The sequence below is a fragment of the Sebastes fasciatus genome, chromosome 1, assembly GCF_043250625.1.
Source record: "Sebastes fasciatus isolate fSebFas1 chromosome 1, fSebFas1.pri, whole genome shotgun sequence".
NCBI classification, from domain to species: domain Eukaryota; kingdom Metazoa; phylum Chordata; class Actinopteri; order Perciformes; family Sebastidae; genus Sebastes; species Sebastes fasciatus.
This window is the reverse complement of record NC_133795.1, coordinates 13,703,858-13,723,344: the sequence shown is the minus strand read 5'-3', so window position 1 is coordinate 13,723,344 and position 19,487 is coordinate 13,703,858. Positions and strand designations below refer to the sequence as shown.

Below are 19,487 nucleotides of genomic sequence, written 5' to 3'. Positions count from 1 at the left end.
ACAGGCAGGACATCCTAAAACACCAGCAACTTCACGAAAGCGCTGCATTTTCCATATACACCACTCAGATGTTTATGGGCTTAATGAATGTATTTCATTTGGACTGCAGGGCAAGTGTTGCGTCCAAGTAAAAAAAAACTATGCGGGTCTGAGCTCCAGAGAAACTCTAGTGTGAACAGAAAGAGGACTGAGGCTCCATCAGAGCTGAAGTGGACCAGAAACAGAACTGAGTCCTCTTTCAAATGAACTGACAATGTGAACGCACAAAGAACCGAGTCCTTTTTTCTGTCGGTCCACTTTTTGGTCTACTTTAGGAGGACTGAGTTTGGTTCATTTAAAAAGGACTATATATGAAAACACCCTTAAAGTAAGCCTCCCAACCCTGCAAGACAAACTGCCAGAGTTTGAGAGAGAAAAGGACACGAGGGAAATAAAAAATAGGGATTTTATTTCGGAAATCCCCACTAATCTAAACATGGAAACTTTTTTATTTGTTTAAAGTTGTAAAGACAAAAGCTTTTTTTTCCCGTGGGAGTGCTTGATATTACACTTACAAGCCACTAGATGGCGACTTCACTCTATCTACAGATAGTCTGAGGCACACACACACACACACACACACACACACACACACACACACACACACACACACACACACACTGGAAGGCTAGATGGAAAGATGAAGAAGAAAAACAAGAAATGAGGGAGGAGAAGCAACATTTTAAAAGAAGGTCAGAGCTGTGGGAGTCTGGTCTTTTGCATTCAGATGTTTCTCCTTGCAACACATTTTGTCATTGTTAGGCCAAGGCAACAACATAAAATTGAATAAGTAGATCCATTAATGTGGGGAGGCACTGGGTGTTACATGAAAGAGTGTGCAACCATGATTCAGAGGGGAACACAAAAACGTATTGCGAGGATGCACAAATACTATTATGAGGGAACACAAATACATTGGCAGGGATGTACTTAAGATTTCCCACTCGTCCTTTTCCTTGATAGATGTACACCCTCCCTCTCTGCCTCCGCCTTTTATGTCTCGTTGATTTTCCGTTGACTGTGATTAATGCATAAATGATTTATACTTTCTGGAGCCTCACAGTTAACGGCGCTTCTGATCCTGATCTGTCCTTTCTCTCGTTCTCTCTCCCTCTCTGACATTTCAGTAGTTGAGGTGGGTGGGAGGCTGACAGGCTGCAGGTGTGAGGGCGAACTCCCCACTGGTGTTCATGAGTAGGCACGGAAACACTGTTGTGTGTTACAGAGTGCAATTAAATGGCATGTGTCGTGCAATGTGTGGGAGAGAGAGTTTGAAACACACATCACACAAACCCACACACACATGTGAATACTCACAGTTGCATGACGAGGTAGAGGTGTGATTTACTTTCAAATATCTCTTCCAGAGTTACGATGTTGGCGTGTTTAATCCTGTGAAGAAGGAGAGAAGAGAAATGAGCCAAGACATTCTTATAATACTAATAGATCTTTTTATTTAGCCATTAGTAGGTAGGGTTCAGACAGCCAGTGTATGTATCCGTCCAACAGTCACATGTGCTGCTACACTGTGTGGTGGCATTCAGCTCCCTAATTGGCTGAACTCAGTGCTCTGCTGCCCCTTGAGACCCGTGGGTGCTGTGACAGGGGTGAAAAGATGACTCACAGATTGGTAACAGTGTGTATCATACCTGTATTACACTCAGTGGCCACTTTATTAGGTACACCTCTACAATATAATTCCACACAACAGCTCTGCCATAAAGTCAACCTGTACAAAGGTCGGAAAACAGAGCGTGAATCATAAAGGTAGACTTTATAGCAGAACAGTTGTATTGGATTGTGTTAGGTTGCACAGGTGTGCCTGATAAAGTCACCACTGTCAAACCACTGTCAAACCCACAGACTGTATATAAGAAGTGGACGTAGCCAACGTGACGTCACCCATTGCTTTGTGGACTGCCGTTTCGAAGCCTCGAGTTCGGCATTTAGGCCATCGCCATCTTGGTTATTTGCAACCAGAAGTGACACGAGACGGTGGAGCTAAATACAAACTAACACTAAATAAGGTTATAATTAGCTTTCATGAACTGAAAACACACTGTGAAAGGGATAAACGTCTAAGACGAAAACACGGACAACTCCCAGTTGTTAATCTTCCATCAGGTACTTCTTGTCTATCTCATTTAGACAAATGTATTTTATTGCTGTTAAAGTGTGGTTTATTTAATTAAAAACATGTTTATACTAGGGCTGTCAACTCGATTTGATTAATCGCATGATTGTCCATGATTAATCTCGATTAATCATAAATTAATTGCACATTTATTTTTTATCCATTAAAAATGTACCTTAAAGGGAGAATTGTATTTAATACTCTGATCAACATGGGAGAGGGCAAATATGCTTGCTTTATGCAAATGTATGTACAGTATATATTGATTATTGGAAATCAGTTAACAACACACAACAATGACAAATATTGTCCAGAAACCCTCACAGGTACTACATTTAGCATGAAAATTATGCTCAAATCATAACAACAGCTGTCAGTGTGTCAGAGTGCTGACTTGACTATGACTTGCCCCAACCTGCATGTGATTATCATAAAGTGGGCATGTCTGTAAAGGGGAGACTCGTGGGTACCCATAGAACCCATTTTCATTCACATATCTTGAGGTCAAAGGTCAATAGACCCCATTGAAAATGGCCATGCCAGTTTTTCCTCGCCAAAATTTAGCGCAAGTTTGGAGCTTTACTTAGCCTCCTTTGCAACAAGCTAGTATGACATGGTTGGTACCAATGGATTCCTTAGGTTTTTCTAATTGATGATGCCACTATCTTCACTCTAGCTTTAAAATTGAGCCTGCTACAACCATCGAAAGATCGATTGCGTTAATGCATTAAAGAAATTAGTGGAGTTAAAACAAATTTGTGTTAACACGTTAACTTTGACAGCCCTAGTTTATATTTCTAAAAGTAAGGTACAGTATGGTAAAACTATTGTTTTGCTATCGTACCATAACTCCGGTATCATATTGGCATTAGTATAAAAAAGGTCAGATGATACCCAGCCCTAGATACATGTGTACCTGCGTGTTATCTCTCATTCCCACCATGTGACGACTTTAATAGTCTCAATTTTAAGTTGCTCTGTGGAGTTTTCTTGTAAACAAAAAAAGTTTACATTCATGTGCCTCTCACCACAACACATAACATGTAGCTTTGAAGTCTATCAAACACATTGAGTGCCAAGTTTCCTTTCTCATAAAGCAGATGTTTAAAATATGCTATTACATTTGTTTGTGTGTCATCCATTCATTGAATTTACCTCAGTATCAGGACTATGAATGTGTGGTTGAGGGTTATTGAGTTGACTTGAGGAGTAGGAGGACAACACAAAGCCATGTGTCTGAGTCAGCATGAGCTCACGCTGGATTACAGCAATGACTCTTATCCAGATTGTAACAATACTGTACATGGACACCTTCATTCATCTGCTTAGCTCAGAATGGAAGGAGAGATGGACCCGGTGGAGGTTGAATGATGGATTAAACCTGCCGAGTGAGCAGACACATGTAGTGCATGTGAGCTCATGCGTGCACTTCCACACACGATTACAGGGGGGTCAAATAAATGCAGTAAAGGTGCATTTAATTTGGATTTCTGTAAAGGTGTGTTTGTGAAGAACTTATTGTGGACACTGGTGATGGTGATTGACAGAGAGCGGAAATGTCTATTGAGGGCTGGTGAGTCATCTGAACATAGAAGTCAGCGGCTCTGCAGCCAGGAACGACTCCATCTGACATCTGGGTGAATCTGGCAGATCTACTGATTCTTCAATCCATATTCTGTTGAGTTTCTCAAATGATTACAAAGTTTATTGATTTATTTAAGGAAAAAAAACACACAGCCTCAGGTCCTCTGGCATTACGCCTTTTCTTTTGTTTTTGTATATAATTTGTTTTTCCTCATAGCTGTGACACAATTTTCCAGAGCGTTGAGTGGGCCGGCCATGAATGACTGAATGAATGCTTCTTATAATAGGCTCGTTCGAGATGAGCAAGGCCTGCACAGAATCGATCACCGGCGATCGCAGCGCAATGCATTCCGGTTAGGTTTGTGTCCGACTTGTTCTGACGTCATGCACACGTGGGCAACGATAACCTCACGAGATCGAGGCGGCCGCAGTTTTTAGAGCCAGGCGCCGCAGTTGCTCTGCACCAACTGCAAGACCCAGGGCATTATGGGAAACGCCTGGCTGTTGCCTGATCAAAGAGCTGATTGGCTCTTAGTTTGTCAGCAAATACCACGTGTTGTAGAAAGTCCTAATTTTCTGTGACATTTTACACTAAATTGTAGGCGATTAGTCTCATGTTGTGCAATGAAGGTTTCATCTGTTAAACACACCATTCATTAATAATAATGAAGGTTATTTATAAAGCACTTATCTAAACGAGTGCTCATTACAATGTGCTTTACAAGGCAGCCATAAAAATAATAACGGACAGAATACAATGCCAGATTCATGCACATGTCCACATATATTTACAAATAAATATAAATAAATCCGAACGTGGTCTGCAAACTACAAGTAGCCTAAAGATCGGATCCTGCAAATTCTTTGAAGACTGCTGGAAACGGCTGGAAACTGGCTGGAAACAGCTTTCTGTCACCGCCCCGTGCTGCTGATCTTTAAGTTCCTGTGGTGGGAGGAGGTGTTTTTTCTTGTGGTCAGAAACACACAATTATTTTGAGTCCAAGATTAATTTAGATCGATCCACTTGACATTTCTAGCTTCAGGTATGCAGCCACGTTAATAGGTATTTACAGAGTCTCAACAGAGCCTCCACAGCAACTTCACACCAACTCCTCTGATTGGCACGGCTACAAATGAGTTGGCACAGTATGATTAGTCACTGTATTTGCACATGTCTGTGTTTGAGTAAATATTTGGTCTAGATAGAAACAGCCAGCTAACCAATGTGGTGATGATATGATATGGTTATATTAGTGGTATATCAAACTACCATTAGGCTGGGTGGCCATCTAACAAACAGTAATCAGAGCAGAGATGAGTTGAGGATCATTTGGCTCGATATCTGCCCCAACACAAACTGGGCCATTAGTTGATAATAAATTAACTTCTTTTCATATCAAAGCACCGTTACAAGTGCTTTACGCTGGTTGGGATTGATTAAGTAAACACCAGTAAATTACAGCAGGAGACATAACAGGAGTCATTAAAGAAAAACGTCAAGATGACGGGTTTGGCTCATCACAGGAAGAAAAAGCAGAGTAGCGTGGGCCGTTTAAAGCTTCAGTAGGCAGAATGTTTTTGGCATCATTGGGAAAAAATTCCATAATAACCGTTCAGCATATTGTAATTCAAGTGTTCTGAGAGAAAACTAGACTGCTGCACCTCCTCATGGCTCTGTTTTTAGGCTTTAAAAAATCTAGCCCGTGACAGAAGACTTTGACCAATCACAGGTCATTTCAGTAAGAGAGCGTTCCTATTGGCTGTGCTCCGGCTGGTGGGCGGTGCTTGGTATTTCTTCAACTGATCTCAGAGCTCTCCACCTCCCGCCGGAGGTCCGACTGCAGGTTGTGGCGGAGGCCCCGCTGGAGTTCTGAGCTGAAGGAGTTTTTGGTGAACCTGCATGATTTTGTCTGATTTTGTTATATTATCTTTGCTTCGTGCTGTATGTTGAAGTATGTTTCTTTTTGTCAAGCTTGTCCGACCTAGCAACAGTAACTAAGGGGAGCAGGACTTAGGATCGGTCAATTACACAGGTACACGATCAATTTAGTGTTCGGACTGATTGTTAGTTGGACTTGGATGCTGTATTCATACAACTGGCTGTGATTACACCTTTAACAGGACTGAATAATCCAAAGGGAGGGAATATATTTTCAATCTGGTGATTTCATGACCTTGCGAACCAAAGGAAATGGTATATATGATATTATGCTCACACCTATTCAAAGCATCAGAAAATATCTGGTTCTTATATCCTAAATGCTGCTGGGAGCGAGCGGTGTTACTGAATCTAAACAGTGACATCGCAAACCGTAAAACCAAAACAATGATCTGAAAGACTGCAGAGCTGACGGTGACTTTAGCGTCAGATGATAAATCTCTGTGGGTTCACATTACACCCCGCCGTTCACATGAAGTCATTTGATCCATTGTTAATATAAAACTATTGATTGATTCAGCTTTAAGGTAATACCACTCAGTCAGACCCTGTCCCTATGCTCTGCGTACTGAGGGGGAGTTGAGGATGACGTGTTAAGATGAGTAATAAGACCTTCGTATGAGTCTACACAAACTTCAGACAAAGCAAGCAGTGAACCATGATTTTAAGGCCAAGTTTACTCCATTTGTCAAAATTGTGAGTGCTAACTAACCCCCACCGCTCTCATTCCACCAGCCTCACCTCAGGAGGGATCATAGCTGTATACTGGCTAGAGTTGTGTCTCCTGTAACCCAGGCAACAAGAGCTCTAAAAATAACTTGGGACCCAATGTAGATCAGCCATTTTCACCGTGGCCTGTAATTCCCCACATCTGAAGAGAGGTATGTTTGATCCACTCCACAATTACAAGGAGCGTTATTGTCACTTGCCTTTGTCTTTTATATAATAAAACAGTTTAACTCTTAACACAGGTAGAGAGGAAACTTGTGCATGAGCTGGGTGAAGAGGAATCATGTGTGGAAGATTTTGAAGGTGTGAACCATAGACTGTATAAAAAGATGGACGACATGACAGCTCCCGAAAAGTGAAGCCAAAACATCTGGATCACCCCCTGGTGGCTGGCAGCAGTATAGCTCATAACTCTCACCCCCTCCATGTTAGCGGATGGGACATGGGCCACACTAAGAAGTCAAAGTACACGTCATATAATTCTTTCTCAAAGATGTTTTTTGTCATTTTAGGTAGTTCTTATAAAGCTGATGTTTGTTCAAGTGTTAATTTTTCTGGTAAGTTTTGTTTTAATGAGCTATTTGATGTTATAAAAAGGGGGTGAGACATCATGATTGACAGCTGCTCTGAGTGAAGTAGTTGCAGCCGAAAGGCTCGGCAATAGTAGGTAGAGGAAATGTAACTTTAACTTTCCATAACCGTCACGAGTCTGTGTAATAGAACATGTGTCAGTTTGATCATAAATGTAGTCACAGAGATATTATGGTTAGTTTTTGTGTCTTTCTAGCCAAACAGCTACCGTGGTGATAACGTAGCAGCTAGGTGGCTCACGCTAACAAGCCGTGGTCGTGATTGGCTCGGGCGGGACCTCGATACCGCGGCTCCAGCCCACCGATCACTACTGCGCAGACTCTGGCTCCAAATGACGTCAAAATCTAAAGCAATATTTTTGCTTGACATTTGTACAGTGGAAGGAGGTGGAGAAACGTCGTCCATCTATAAATACAGTCTATGGTGTGAACGCACCTGGGCATCACTCTGTGTTACAAGCAAAACCCTTTTATACATGATGAGTCTAGAACAGGGGTGTCAAACGTACGGCCCGAGGGCCAGAACCGGCCCGCCTAAGGGTCCAATCCGGCCCACATGACTTTGCAAAGAAGTCATTAATTCCGTCGCTGTCCTAATAACAGTAGCAAGCCCTATGCTGGATATGCTATTACAGATCCCACATGCTCACGTACAGGCTACATGACAACGCTATCAAGCGTAGGCTACTGTTCATGCAGGAGCCGCCGATGGGAAATATCTTTGTCAAAAAGGAGTAAAACGGACTCAGAATGTCGGGTTTTCCAAGAAAAACGGACCAGTTCATCTTTCTTCAGAGGTAAATGGGAAGCCAGTGTGCTTGGTGTGTTCACAGCACCTTTCAGTGCTCAAGAAATATAATATGTGGCGTCTCTCTTGGACTCATCATGATGAAAATACAAAAACATGCAGGGAGAACAGAGAAATTCATTTTTAGTTGTAACCGACCATCCATCTCTTTTGTAAATGGATTTTGGATATTAATTGTGAACATTTCAGGAATGTACTTGTACGTCTTTACACTAAAAGAAAGGGAAAACTTTGGTGTTATTTATAATGCAATGGTTTTACTGGTCCGGCCCACTTGAGATCAAATTGACTGTATGTGGCCCATGAACTAAAAGGAGTTTGACACCCCTGGTCTAGAAGGAAAGGTTGAAAGATTTTTAAGTGTTTAGGGCAGATCACAGAACAATGTGTGATCTTCAAGTTGATTATACTGAATAAGTTGACTGATATTGTTTTTATTGTGCGTACTTGTTAAAACAACACACAGCGGTATCTTTTTTTCCCAGAAGCTGCTGATCAGGTTAATCCACATGACAAGCTGTTAACAGGTTTCACAGGAACTATTTTCTTCAATAGAAACTAGTTCCAATGAAGACGCTTCACAGTTAGGTCTGTGGTTTTTCCAGATTAACCAGGACGTTGCTTCCTGAAATACAAGCTGGTGTTGTATTTTCTACCTGGAATGGTTTGATACTAATAGAGGTTAGAGAGGTAATCTTTCAGTAATTTGAGTGAACTGGCCCTTTCTGTACTGAATATATGGATCCATTTCTTACAGTGATCAAGTAGATAAAGCTCAATACGATGCATAATACGTGCATCAGTATATCATATGTGACATATATGATATCTAGTAATGTGATAGTACTTACATGATGCAGTAATGGAGAGACAGTGATGAAAAATTTACCATCTTGAACCTTGTGGTTAGTATTTCAGATGCAGGCTAATGCTGCATGTCGCAAAACATCTGAAGGTTTGTGATACAATACAGATTGTTTTTCAGATGTCCTATTGATTAACAAAGAAATATAGGGTCTATTATTGCTAATATATCAAATCATAGAAGTCAACTTACTTGTGCAGGACTGCTATCTCATTCTCAATGCTGTTTTCTTTGCCCTCTAGGGCCTTCTTGGGGATACACTTGATCGCCACCAGTTTCTGGGTCCTCTTCTCCTCGGCCAGGACCACCTCAGAGAAAGCTCCCCTGAAACACAAACACACGGGTCAGTCAGTCAGACCTCAGCTCATTTATCTTCCGGTGTTTAGGCAAAGCTCTTCACATGCATCTGTGACATTGTGGAGAAAAAAGAAAAGGAAAACTCCTGCTTCGATGTTAAATCAGCCAAACTTTTCGTGATAACTTCGCTACTTACATTTAAGTGCTGGTAGAAAGTCTAGCTTGCTGATGCCAGATTGTGTTTATTTTTAACTTCAGCCTCCTCCTGAAGTCTTTGGGTTGCTGCTGCTGAGTCAAGTTTTGGAGAAGGGACAACTTGGTGGGAAGATTTGGAAGCATCAACATCGAATTCAGAGCTTTATCTTGGTGACAAACTTTGATAGTGGACCAAAACTGTTTTAAATTTAAAGTTTCACTCCTGTGATGCCCGTCAATCAAGTGGATTGCCACATTATCATTCTGTGAAAAAATACTGTAAGCGAACAGGCCCCTTTCTTTCTCTCTTTCTTTCTTTCTTACAGAGTCAGCTTAGTTCAATACTTCATATATGAAGGTATGTGTATGTGATAGCTAGGTTCAGACATAATAACCGTTAACATAACAGAGCAGCTAACTCCATGCATTATTCAATTTCAGCAGCATATACAGGGACTAGTAGTGACATTATCACTTAACAGACATTTTAACGTATATATAACCATCTAGTACTGTATGTTGTAATATGTGTGCAGTAGAACTGTCAAAATAATAACACGTTCACGCAAATTTGTTTAAACGCCACTAATTTCTTGAACGCATTAACGCAACTTGCAAATTTTTAGGTTGTAGCAGGCTCAGTTTTAAAGCTAGAGTGAAGATACTGGCAACATATGAAACCCAAGGAATCCATTGGTACCAACCAAATCATACTAGCTTGTCGGGAAGGAGGCTAAATAACGCTGAGGAAAATTTCAGCGAGGAAAAACTGGCATGGCCATCTTCAAAGGTGTCCCTTGACCTCTGACCTCCAGATATGTGAATGTAAATGGGTTCTCTGGGTTCCCACGAGTCTCCCCTTTACAGACATGCCCACTTTATAATAATCACATGCAGTTTAGGGCAAGTCATAGTCAAGTCAGCACACTGACACACTGACAGTTGGGCTTGAGTTTGCCATGTTATGATTTGAGTATATTTGTTTTATGCTAAATGCAGTACCTGGACAATATTTGGACAATATTTGGTATTGTTTTGTGTTGTTAATTGATTTCCAATAATAAATATATACATACATTTGCATAAAGCAAGCATATTTGCTCCCTCCGATGATGATAAGAGTATTAAATACTTGACAAATTTCCCTTAAAGGTACATTTTAAACACATAAAAAGTGTGGGATTAATTTGCGATTAATCGTGATTAACTATGGACAATCATGCGATTAATCGCATACATGATGAAGTATGCACAGCTACTAGCTCTGTCCTGATGTCTTCTACAATAAACTAAATTTATTTTTATTTTTCTCTCCAAGTGTCCCCCTGCCAACTAAAATCAAAAATGGTAAACAAGTAAAGCAACAGAACTCAAACTAGCATTTCTTTTTTTTTTCTTCTCATTTTCCCATGACCCATTTAACAGCAGAGGCAGATATGTCTTACAACCTCTTGCGTTTTGGCTGAGGTCCAGAGATTTCTTGACTCAGATCCAAAGCTGTACAATAACTACGTGGAATCCTGACCCACAATTCCTTTCAACTGAACTTTGCACCAATACAATTAGAAGTACAACTGCAATGACACATGGCACAGGAAGGAAATGAACCCTCTGACGTGAATACTGATTTAGACCAGTGTGAACAAAGTGTGAAAGACATGCTGCTGTTCGAGGTAAAGCACCATAAGAGGCTACATTACTTCCCGCCACTGCAAGTGCCATACTGTCTAATGTGTTGGGTTTTTGTGTGATGAACATATTTCACCAGGCAGTTGATTTAATGGTAAATAAGGTCTACAGTGGGAGTGGTATGTATGAAGTCCCTTGAGGATCGGGCAACAAAGTCTCTACAGTATGTTGGTTGAAATAACATACAATCACTTTAAATTGTCATGCCTTGTGATGACTTTTGATCTAAACTATGTCGCAATTGCAAAAAGAGTGTTGAAAATATTGATTTTCTTTTGATAATCACATCAGTGCCAGTTACTAATGTCTATGTGTTGTGTTCTGGCTGTGCCAGCTTGTTGTGGTGAACTGTTGTGGTTTTGGATGGGGTTTATTTGTATGTATTTCCGGTGTTTCCTGTTTTATTTTGGTGATTCACTCCTCCTGTGTCTTGTCTGGGTTTACTTCCTTCCTTTGTCTGTTTTCCCGCCTTGTGGTTGATTGTCTGCCCCGCCCTGATTTGTTTCACCTGTGTGTAATTTGTCTGTTATTTAAGCCTGTGTGTTTCCCCTCTGTCCTTGTTGGTTCGTACTTGTCTTCCCAGTCCCTTGTCCTCCGTGTTCCTAGTGTTCCTCCGTGTTCCTAGTGTTCCTAGTGTTCCTAGTGTTCCTCCTGCCCGTGACTCTCGCACCCTCTGGTTTGTAGTTTTTTTGTTTTTGTTCCCAGTTTGTTTTTGGTGTGTTTTCATTTGTACTTTGTTCCCCTCCTTGTTTTGTTAGTTCTGGAGTTTGTCAGCTGAATTAAAGCTCGCTTTTATTTAAAAATCTTCCTGTCCTGCTTGTACTCTGCGTTTGGGTCATCTTGAAAACTCTACACACGACACTATGTGGTGCATTAAAGGGATAGTTCTGGTGTTTTGAAGTGGGGTTGTATGAGGTACTTATCCATAGTCAGTGTATTACCTACAGTAGATGACGGTCGGCACGCCCCCAGTTTGGAGAAGCAGACAGGTGTTACCGCATGGAAGCAAAGCAATACAGTGATGTGGACGGGGGCAGCAGTATTTTAGCCACCTAAAAGAAAGGCCCACCTAAAAAATGAAACTTATCTATACTGTTTTTGTCAACGAATGCTTATGGCTTTGAAGAAAGCATAGATCAGTTTCACTTTCAGTTCAGTTCCCTGTTAAAAAGGCTTTCTGCCTGCAAGATAAAGCGGTGAAAATATTCTAAATATAGCGTACACTTAAATGGATATTGATTTTTCCGCCATCTACTCTGGGTAATACATTGACTATGGATTAGAACCTCATACAACCCCACTTCAAAACACCCGAACTATCCCTTTAATGAACATAAATATCATGTAATTTTGATTTGTATGGCCATTATTCTATTGCACATTTGGTAATATTTCAAATGTTACTACAATAATCATAGAGGACACACTGGGATCTGCATACTCTATTGTATTTCATACACTGGCATACAGGGAAAACAGAAAATGAAAGAACAGTCAGCCTAAAGGCATTCCAGTCCAAACATCTGTGTATCCTACAAACAAGACTTTCTGCTGAGTTTACGTCATATGTGATGGATTGTAGAGATGGGAAAGATTCTCGTGTGTGCGACACTTCACCACATAACTCAAGACTGTTGGCTGTGATAAAAACGTGCTGCACTGTATAGATACATTTATACAGCTGAGGTATTGTCACATCCCTGGCTGACACAAAATGTACTAAACTACAGGAGGTGAACTCTCTTTGTCTCCATTGAATCGATCAAAACATAGCAGGAGTGTCACGCAGTAACATAGACCAGCAACGTTTCTGGATGAAAAGTGGCTGCATTTTTACAAGGAAGTTTGCATCAGATCTTACTCATACTTCCTCTTATGCTTTCGCAGTCATTCACTCTGCAGGCTATTGTCTAATCTGTATACCAACAGTGCTGCCAATAAATGTCAGTATCGGCATTCAAACACATCTCTGTCTCCTCGGTGTGGTAGGAAGGTATGCATCACCGTTGGGAATCATACAAGTCGACACAAAGACAAGACAACCTTACACAACCTGCTGGTGCACTTTTGCAAATTGCTAAATGTAAAAATATCCCCTGAAGATATGTCATTATAACAAAACTGTGTGTGTGTGTGTGTGTGTAGGTGGGGTGAATGTCAGTCAGCTGTCTTACAGTATCTCTTTGGACACATTTAGCTGTATGTGTGGGCAGAGAGGAACCATAATCATCCAGTCACTAGATACTTTATCAGCTTTACAAACAAGGAAGGACTGCGTGGTTCCATGCCACTGCGACCAGAAAGGAAAGTGCATGACCTACAGACAACAACTCCTCCAAGAACAACTTCCTCTTCAGTGTAAAGCAACTGCTGTCCAGAAAAATCATGCTTACAATTAAATTATCAAAATTAACAACAAAAAAGAACCTCCTCTTGGGCCTGTGAACCTGAATACTGCAACATTATTGATATTTTGATCCACATACAAAAACATCAACACTTGAAATGTTTTGCTCCATTGAATCGTTGTGGGATTCTTAATGTTCCTGGTACTGCAGAATTCTGTATTTCATTTGGAAGAGCAGCAACAATATCCAAGAAACACCAGACTGTTGTCAGGCCATTAAATAAGCGTTATCCGTCGCTATGAGCACCATATATGTGGGTCAATAGGGACTACACCCAATAGTAGGTTTTATCATCTATTTACATGGTAGATCACCGAAAAGAAGGTATAAAAGAACACAACAACGAACTCTAGAGACCATAGTAGTTATGACAGGATGAAGTCAGGCGCTGTAGTATAGACGATGTGAAACTCCATATGTGGTGGTGTTCAGAGGCGTTGGATGGGACACGCAGGGGTTTCACCCAGAAGACAGGGGTTTGTATCCTGTGTGAAACCAAGAACGTGTAGTTGTCTTTGGGCGCTTTCACAAGCCAACATTTAGTCTGATTTAACCAACCTCTGGTGCAGTTCAACCTCTGGTGCGGTTCGTTTGGGCGGTTGTGAATGCAGTAATTGTAATCTGGTGCGGGTAAAAACAACCGGACTGAGAACGCTTGTGTGAGGTGGTTTCGGACCGTTTCCAAGAGAACCAAAATGCAGGCTGCCTGTGCAGGCATTTGTTGAGATGAACACAGGTTAATGACACGTCATGTTACACCTGGTTCGCCGGATGTAACATGAGTGGGAGAAGACAGACCTGAACACACAGAATATGCCAAATAAAGTCTACAAAAATAATGATGTTAATAAAGTAATAAACTGGAGGAGAAGGGATTCAGTGCCAAGTCAAAGTGAAAAAAAGTTCGACAGCAATATATCAAAGTCTGCAATTCTCTGCATAGAAGTGGCAGCGCTTGAGATGAAAAAGATCAATTTGCTCCTTCGTACACGCCCCTCAGCAACTTACTTTTTTATTTGGCCCGCTTTGATTTGTGCACCGTGAAACCGAACCACATTAAATACAAACCAAATGGCTTGTGGAAGCGCCCTTTGTGTTCACAAGCCTTAAGTTTCACTTCCACTTTTGAAAAGTAGTTATTTTAAGCCAAAGCACAATGGTTTTCCCGAAACTTGAACAAGCATTTTTGCAGCCTAAACCAAAAGAAGTTGTAGTTTTGTTGTCTAAACCTAAAGAAGACATTTTGTTTGTGTTCAAAACGTAACGCGTTAGAATGCGTTACTTTTAAGATTCGCTTTCACTTTTACAACATAGTAGGCCCCTATTGACCTTATGGTCAATCTAGCTATGGTGCTTATAGCGACTGATAACACCTATTTAATGGCCTGATAACAGTCAAATCGGGTGATGTCTTGCAACCGCATATCGAGAGTTCCCACAATTGGTCCCAACCCCAAGATTGGAAAACTCAAGCTATTAATCAGCTATTAACTACTACAAGTTAATTGCGTCTAACTTACAGTATTCAAAAAGTATATTTAATCTCTCTTTATCCAGAGTGACCTACATACAACTTCTCTGGTGTTATTAACCTCAAAAGCTCAAAGCTACCAGAACACTGAACCCATTTCCTGATCAAAGTAACAATTATCCTGGGAGCGAGGCCTTGTGGTCACATCTCAGCAAGAAAGTAAAACTGTCACAGAAAGGCCATTAGCTTTGGCAGAAATCCAGCTGTGTGGAGGAGGTTGTCAGCACTGCAAATTCCTCTGTAGCATCTGGAGGATTTAGCTGACATTCTCCATGCTCCCACCGAGGGGCTCTGGGGAAGTGTCAAACAGTGGTTCACACAAACATTGGGAAAATCTGAGAACACTAATGTGTCTTTGACTGTGGATAGTCCCACTGTCTGGCTGTTTGCAAGCAAAACCCCTTCCAGTGGCACATAGTTGTCTGGTGAAGTAATGACACACTGCAACATGTTTTCCATTTTCCCAGAATTACAGATAGTGAAGCAACAACAACACTAGTTGAACTAGACTGCAGACAAAGCCGGTTCATCAGGAACAGAAGTCTTTCACTCCTGACTTCCTGTCACCAAATGGCGCCGTGCCACACATTGTTCTGATGTAGTTCAAGAAAATACTTCCTTCTTTCTGAGTGTCAGTGAAGTGCAGGGTAACATTTTCACTGTGTTGGGCAATGATCTCTAGCACAACACCATTTAAAACAGGCAAATTCTGCATCTGGTGGATTATGCAGCACATTCTATAAAATAAATCCTTTTTTTTTCTCCCCATGATGTTTATTCTGGGCGTGATAGCAATCATTATATTAAGCTATTGGCAGGCAGTGGTCTGCTTAGTTCTGCTACCAATACCACCTGCTTACAATAACAACTCACTGTTGTATCATCCAAGTGATAAATGCTGAGATTAGAATGATTTTCATTAGCACGGATGTAGAGGAGGGGGATGAGCAGGAGGAGAATAGAATCATGCTCAATTTTTTTTATGTTTGATTAAAATGCTGAGATGTTACAACAAAGACACTGCTGAAAAAATACTGCTGAAGAACATGGTTCCACACTTAAGTCCTGTCTCGTCTGTCATCAGCTCACTCATCCAAGTGCCTTTCTACTAGAGATGTAACGAGAACCGATATTTCGCTACCAAGTCGATGCCAAAATTCTGAATGTGACGGTACTCGTTTTTTTTATAGGACCGTAGGTAATGTTAAGCCTCGAGACTAACGGCGTCCCATCATCCCGCAGACGATAGAAAATGTGTTTGGGATGCAGAAAATTCACTATCGAGTGTGTTGAAATCAACAAGACGAGAGCTAGGGCTCGAGCTAAAGGACGTCTCATCGTCGTGTACTGTATTTTGACCAAATGCTACTTTTTACACATAAAAAAATATTTTAATTGAACTTAGCTGCATTGTTAACATCAAAATCAAAACAAACATGCACTTTGTAAATAAAAAAAACAATAAAATTACTTTGAAATAAAAAAAAGTTTGGATAAATTATAAATCAATGTACAAAAATAAACCACTTTTAATGTTTGATTTATGTTAAAGGTTACTTTGAATTATTAACTAATGATGATGTAGAAAAACAAATATTCTAAATTTGGGACGGTCCACATTCTTTTCTTCTGTTTAACTTCCTAACAAAAACGGTATGCAAACGGTAATAAAGGAGTGACTGTTGAAGTTTCATGGGATTTATTGTTTTACTTTAGTTTTTTACCGTGGTATTGAATTGGTTTAGAGAATTGTGGAATTGCATTGGTGTTGGTATTATCAACTACTAAATATGTGGTATTGTCGCATCCCTACTTTCTACTGTGAAGAGCCACAATATTTCTACTATAAGGATGGAACGGTAGAAGATGCCTGTGTCCAGCTGTGGTACAGATGTTACACTAACTTTAGTTAATTAGGGCAAAAATGGCCTTCTAGTGGAGAAAAAGCCCCAAACAAAAGTCCATTTCTAGCCTACCACTGACACATTTCAGGCCCAGAAAATATGAAGAGCATAATTGTGATGAATATTTGATGGGTGCTGAGTAGTGTGGTGAGTTTGCCAAGAGCTTAATCCTAGCCAAGGTTTCGACTGGATTATGAGGTAAACAACTGTGTTTGCTGAGCTGTTCCTGTTCCTGACAGGACATTCTTATCACCACCATGGGACATGTGTCCAGGAAGAGGATACACACACACACCCAACACACACACACACACAGTACCACTGCACAGCTATTAGCCACTAAACCTTCAATAAAGATACGCTTACTGACATTTATCCAAACAGTTGGGCGTGTTCTCAGAAATTCACTGTGCAAATACGTTACACAAGAGTTTAAATATAGACAGGCAGCGACTAAATGTAAATGTCTGGAGCCTTAAATAGAATAAATATTTACACGTCAGTGACACAACTTATATTCCAGTGATGTACATTGTGCTATTGTGCACAATTTCCATATCCAAACACTAATCCAATCCTGCACAAACAGTGAACAAAAAGCCGCCTTTTTACTTCCACCGCTCAAAAAGTTCAAATATTAGCATAGTTTATTCACTCAGCTCTTTATTACATCACCCTTTTCTGTCTCTGAGTAAGCTGCTTGCTTAAAATAAAGACTTGGCGTTGCTTAGTTTCTGTCGCTACAAGCAACCTTTTCATGTGTGCATCCCACGATGCCTCACTCGGTGCATCAAAGGAATTCAAAACCAAGGAATTAGGATCTCACATGCCATCATGCACTGCGTTTGTGCTCACTCCCATACAACAAACACGGGCACATAACACGAATGCAAACATGTACTAATAGACCATTATAACAGGCTGTGGTTAAAACCAGCCGAGCTCTTATGATTTCCAACGAAGACCATAAACATATTGTTATTACTGACACACTTTTACAGGCTAGTATCACAAGACAAACACAATCTGCATTGCCTTTTTGCAGAGCCAAGCAAGGCCCACTCTCTGTATGCTGTTACAGTCTCTTCTCTTTTTATGAGAACAGTTTTTGTCCTTTGTTACCATCTGCTGTGTTACATACAGTAGGTGTCTGTGCCAATGCAGACATGCACACATGCCGTGTTAAAGTAAATTAAAATAATATCAATGTTGATTTTCATTATAAAATAAACAAGGAAGCTTTCCTTGTATGCTGTGGTGTTTTGTATTTTTCCCCCTATAAATCCCACATTTCTCAAACTCCCAAAAATTGTGCCATCTGTCCTGCTGAGAAGTTGGTTAAGAAGGTATGTTAGCAGATGACAAAATGGTAACTGTGGAAAGGTCAGCGAGACATAGGGAAGGACCATCTGGTCCAATCAGAGCTGAGAGATACCCAACTGTGATTCTGGCCCTGAAACATAAAAAGACCATCTTTGCTCTGTGGGCCTTCCAAACACAAAGATCTGCAAAACCAAATCACAACCGCTCTCCTTATGTGTTATATTATTAACACAATGCATAAAGACTCAGTGTAAGCAAGCACTATTAGCTAGATTTAATGCTCCATTGCAATATATAGAGCAGCAATTTAAATTCTAGATACATTTCTCTAAGATATGAAGGACGATATATAATTTTAAGAGCATAATAATTCTGTTTGGATCCCTTAGTGGAAAAAGTGAGACTTCAAAGCTGCTTTAAGGCCTGTGTCCATCCATATAGGGTCTTTTTCTGGCAGAAAAGTGCCGCAGGACGCTGCGGACGCTTCATCGCAGCATTTCATCGTTAATATCTTGACAACATATCACTACTCTAACCACAGTTGTAAAATAGACTAGCATCACCCCGTTGCTTTTTATTATCTATTTGGGCTACTATCTATTTGTTTGATATTTGTTTGTATGTCTTTCACCATGAGCACCAACCGGAGGATGCTTGCCCTCGTTTGTATGGATGAGCTTGTCACCGCTCAATTGGACAGCCGTAACGTTAGAGCAAGGAGGAGGATGTGGGTGCCTGACATGATCCGTCGGAGACAACAATACGGTGTATTGTCATCGCCTCGTCCATAGAGCTACGGTTAGATGGAGCCCGGTTCCAGGTTGCCTGCAAATGAGTGATGGTGACGTCTCCAGCGCTTTTCTGAAAAGTTCAGAGAATTTAAACTAGAAGCGCTCGGAGCAGCTGCGTATGTTCTCTCCTCATTGGGGAACAATTGAAAAAAGATGCTGTTCCTCATGCTATAAAAATGCTATATGGACACAGGTGCATAATCAATATTTTTATATCAACAATGGATTCAATTACTTATTATAAACACACAGAGAATTAGCACCAGATTCAGCAGTCAACCTCACCTCTACGGAGGGTTTTAGCGTCTTTCACAAACGCAACCTGTTTTTGGTAAAGTGCGGGAAGCAAGAAATTTAAATTATTTTCATTTATTTAGAAAAATATAACACTTCTTCAATCTGGTGTACCACAATTCTTAAGTAAAAATCCTGCCACTGGTAGTACTGGTACTGAAGCACTTTGAGCGTATGCTTGGATCCTCTGAGTAAAGTCACTAATGTGCGATAAGAAACATTCCTACTGAATTGAAAATGTTACCGGATGAATACATGCACACCAAATATCGCAATTGTAATAAAAAAGGGATATATTTAGTGTACTCTAATAATAAATATAATCTGCTGGTACCATCATGTTTTGCTCACTCTCATCTTAAAAAGC

General features: G+C 40.6%; 1 protein-coding gene across 2 annotated transcripts in view; it reads right to left on the bottom strand.

Annotated features, from left to right (window-relative positions):
* The window catches only part of camk1b (calcium/calmodulin-dependent protein kinase Ib), a 51,959-nt gene that overhangs the window by 8,234 nt on the left and 24,238 nt on the right, over nucleotides 1–19,487 (bottom strand). For both annotated transcript variants that reach the window (XM_074630575.1, XM_074630567.1), the window contains 2 exons: nucleotides 8,881–9,012; nucleotides 1,357–1,431 (listed from right to left, as the gene is read on the bottom strand). In XM_074630575.1, the coding sequence (XP_074486676.1) occupies nucleotides 1,357–1,431; nucleotides 8,881–9,012 (207 nt within the window). The remainder of the gene's footprint in view (nucleotides 1–1,356; nucleotides 1,432–8,880; nucleotides 9,013–19,487) is intronic.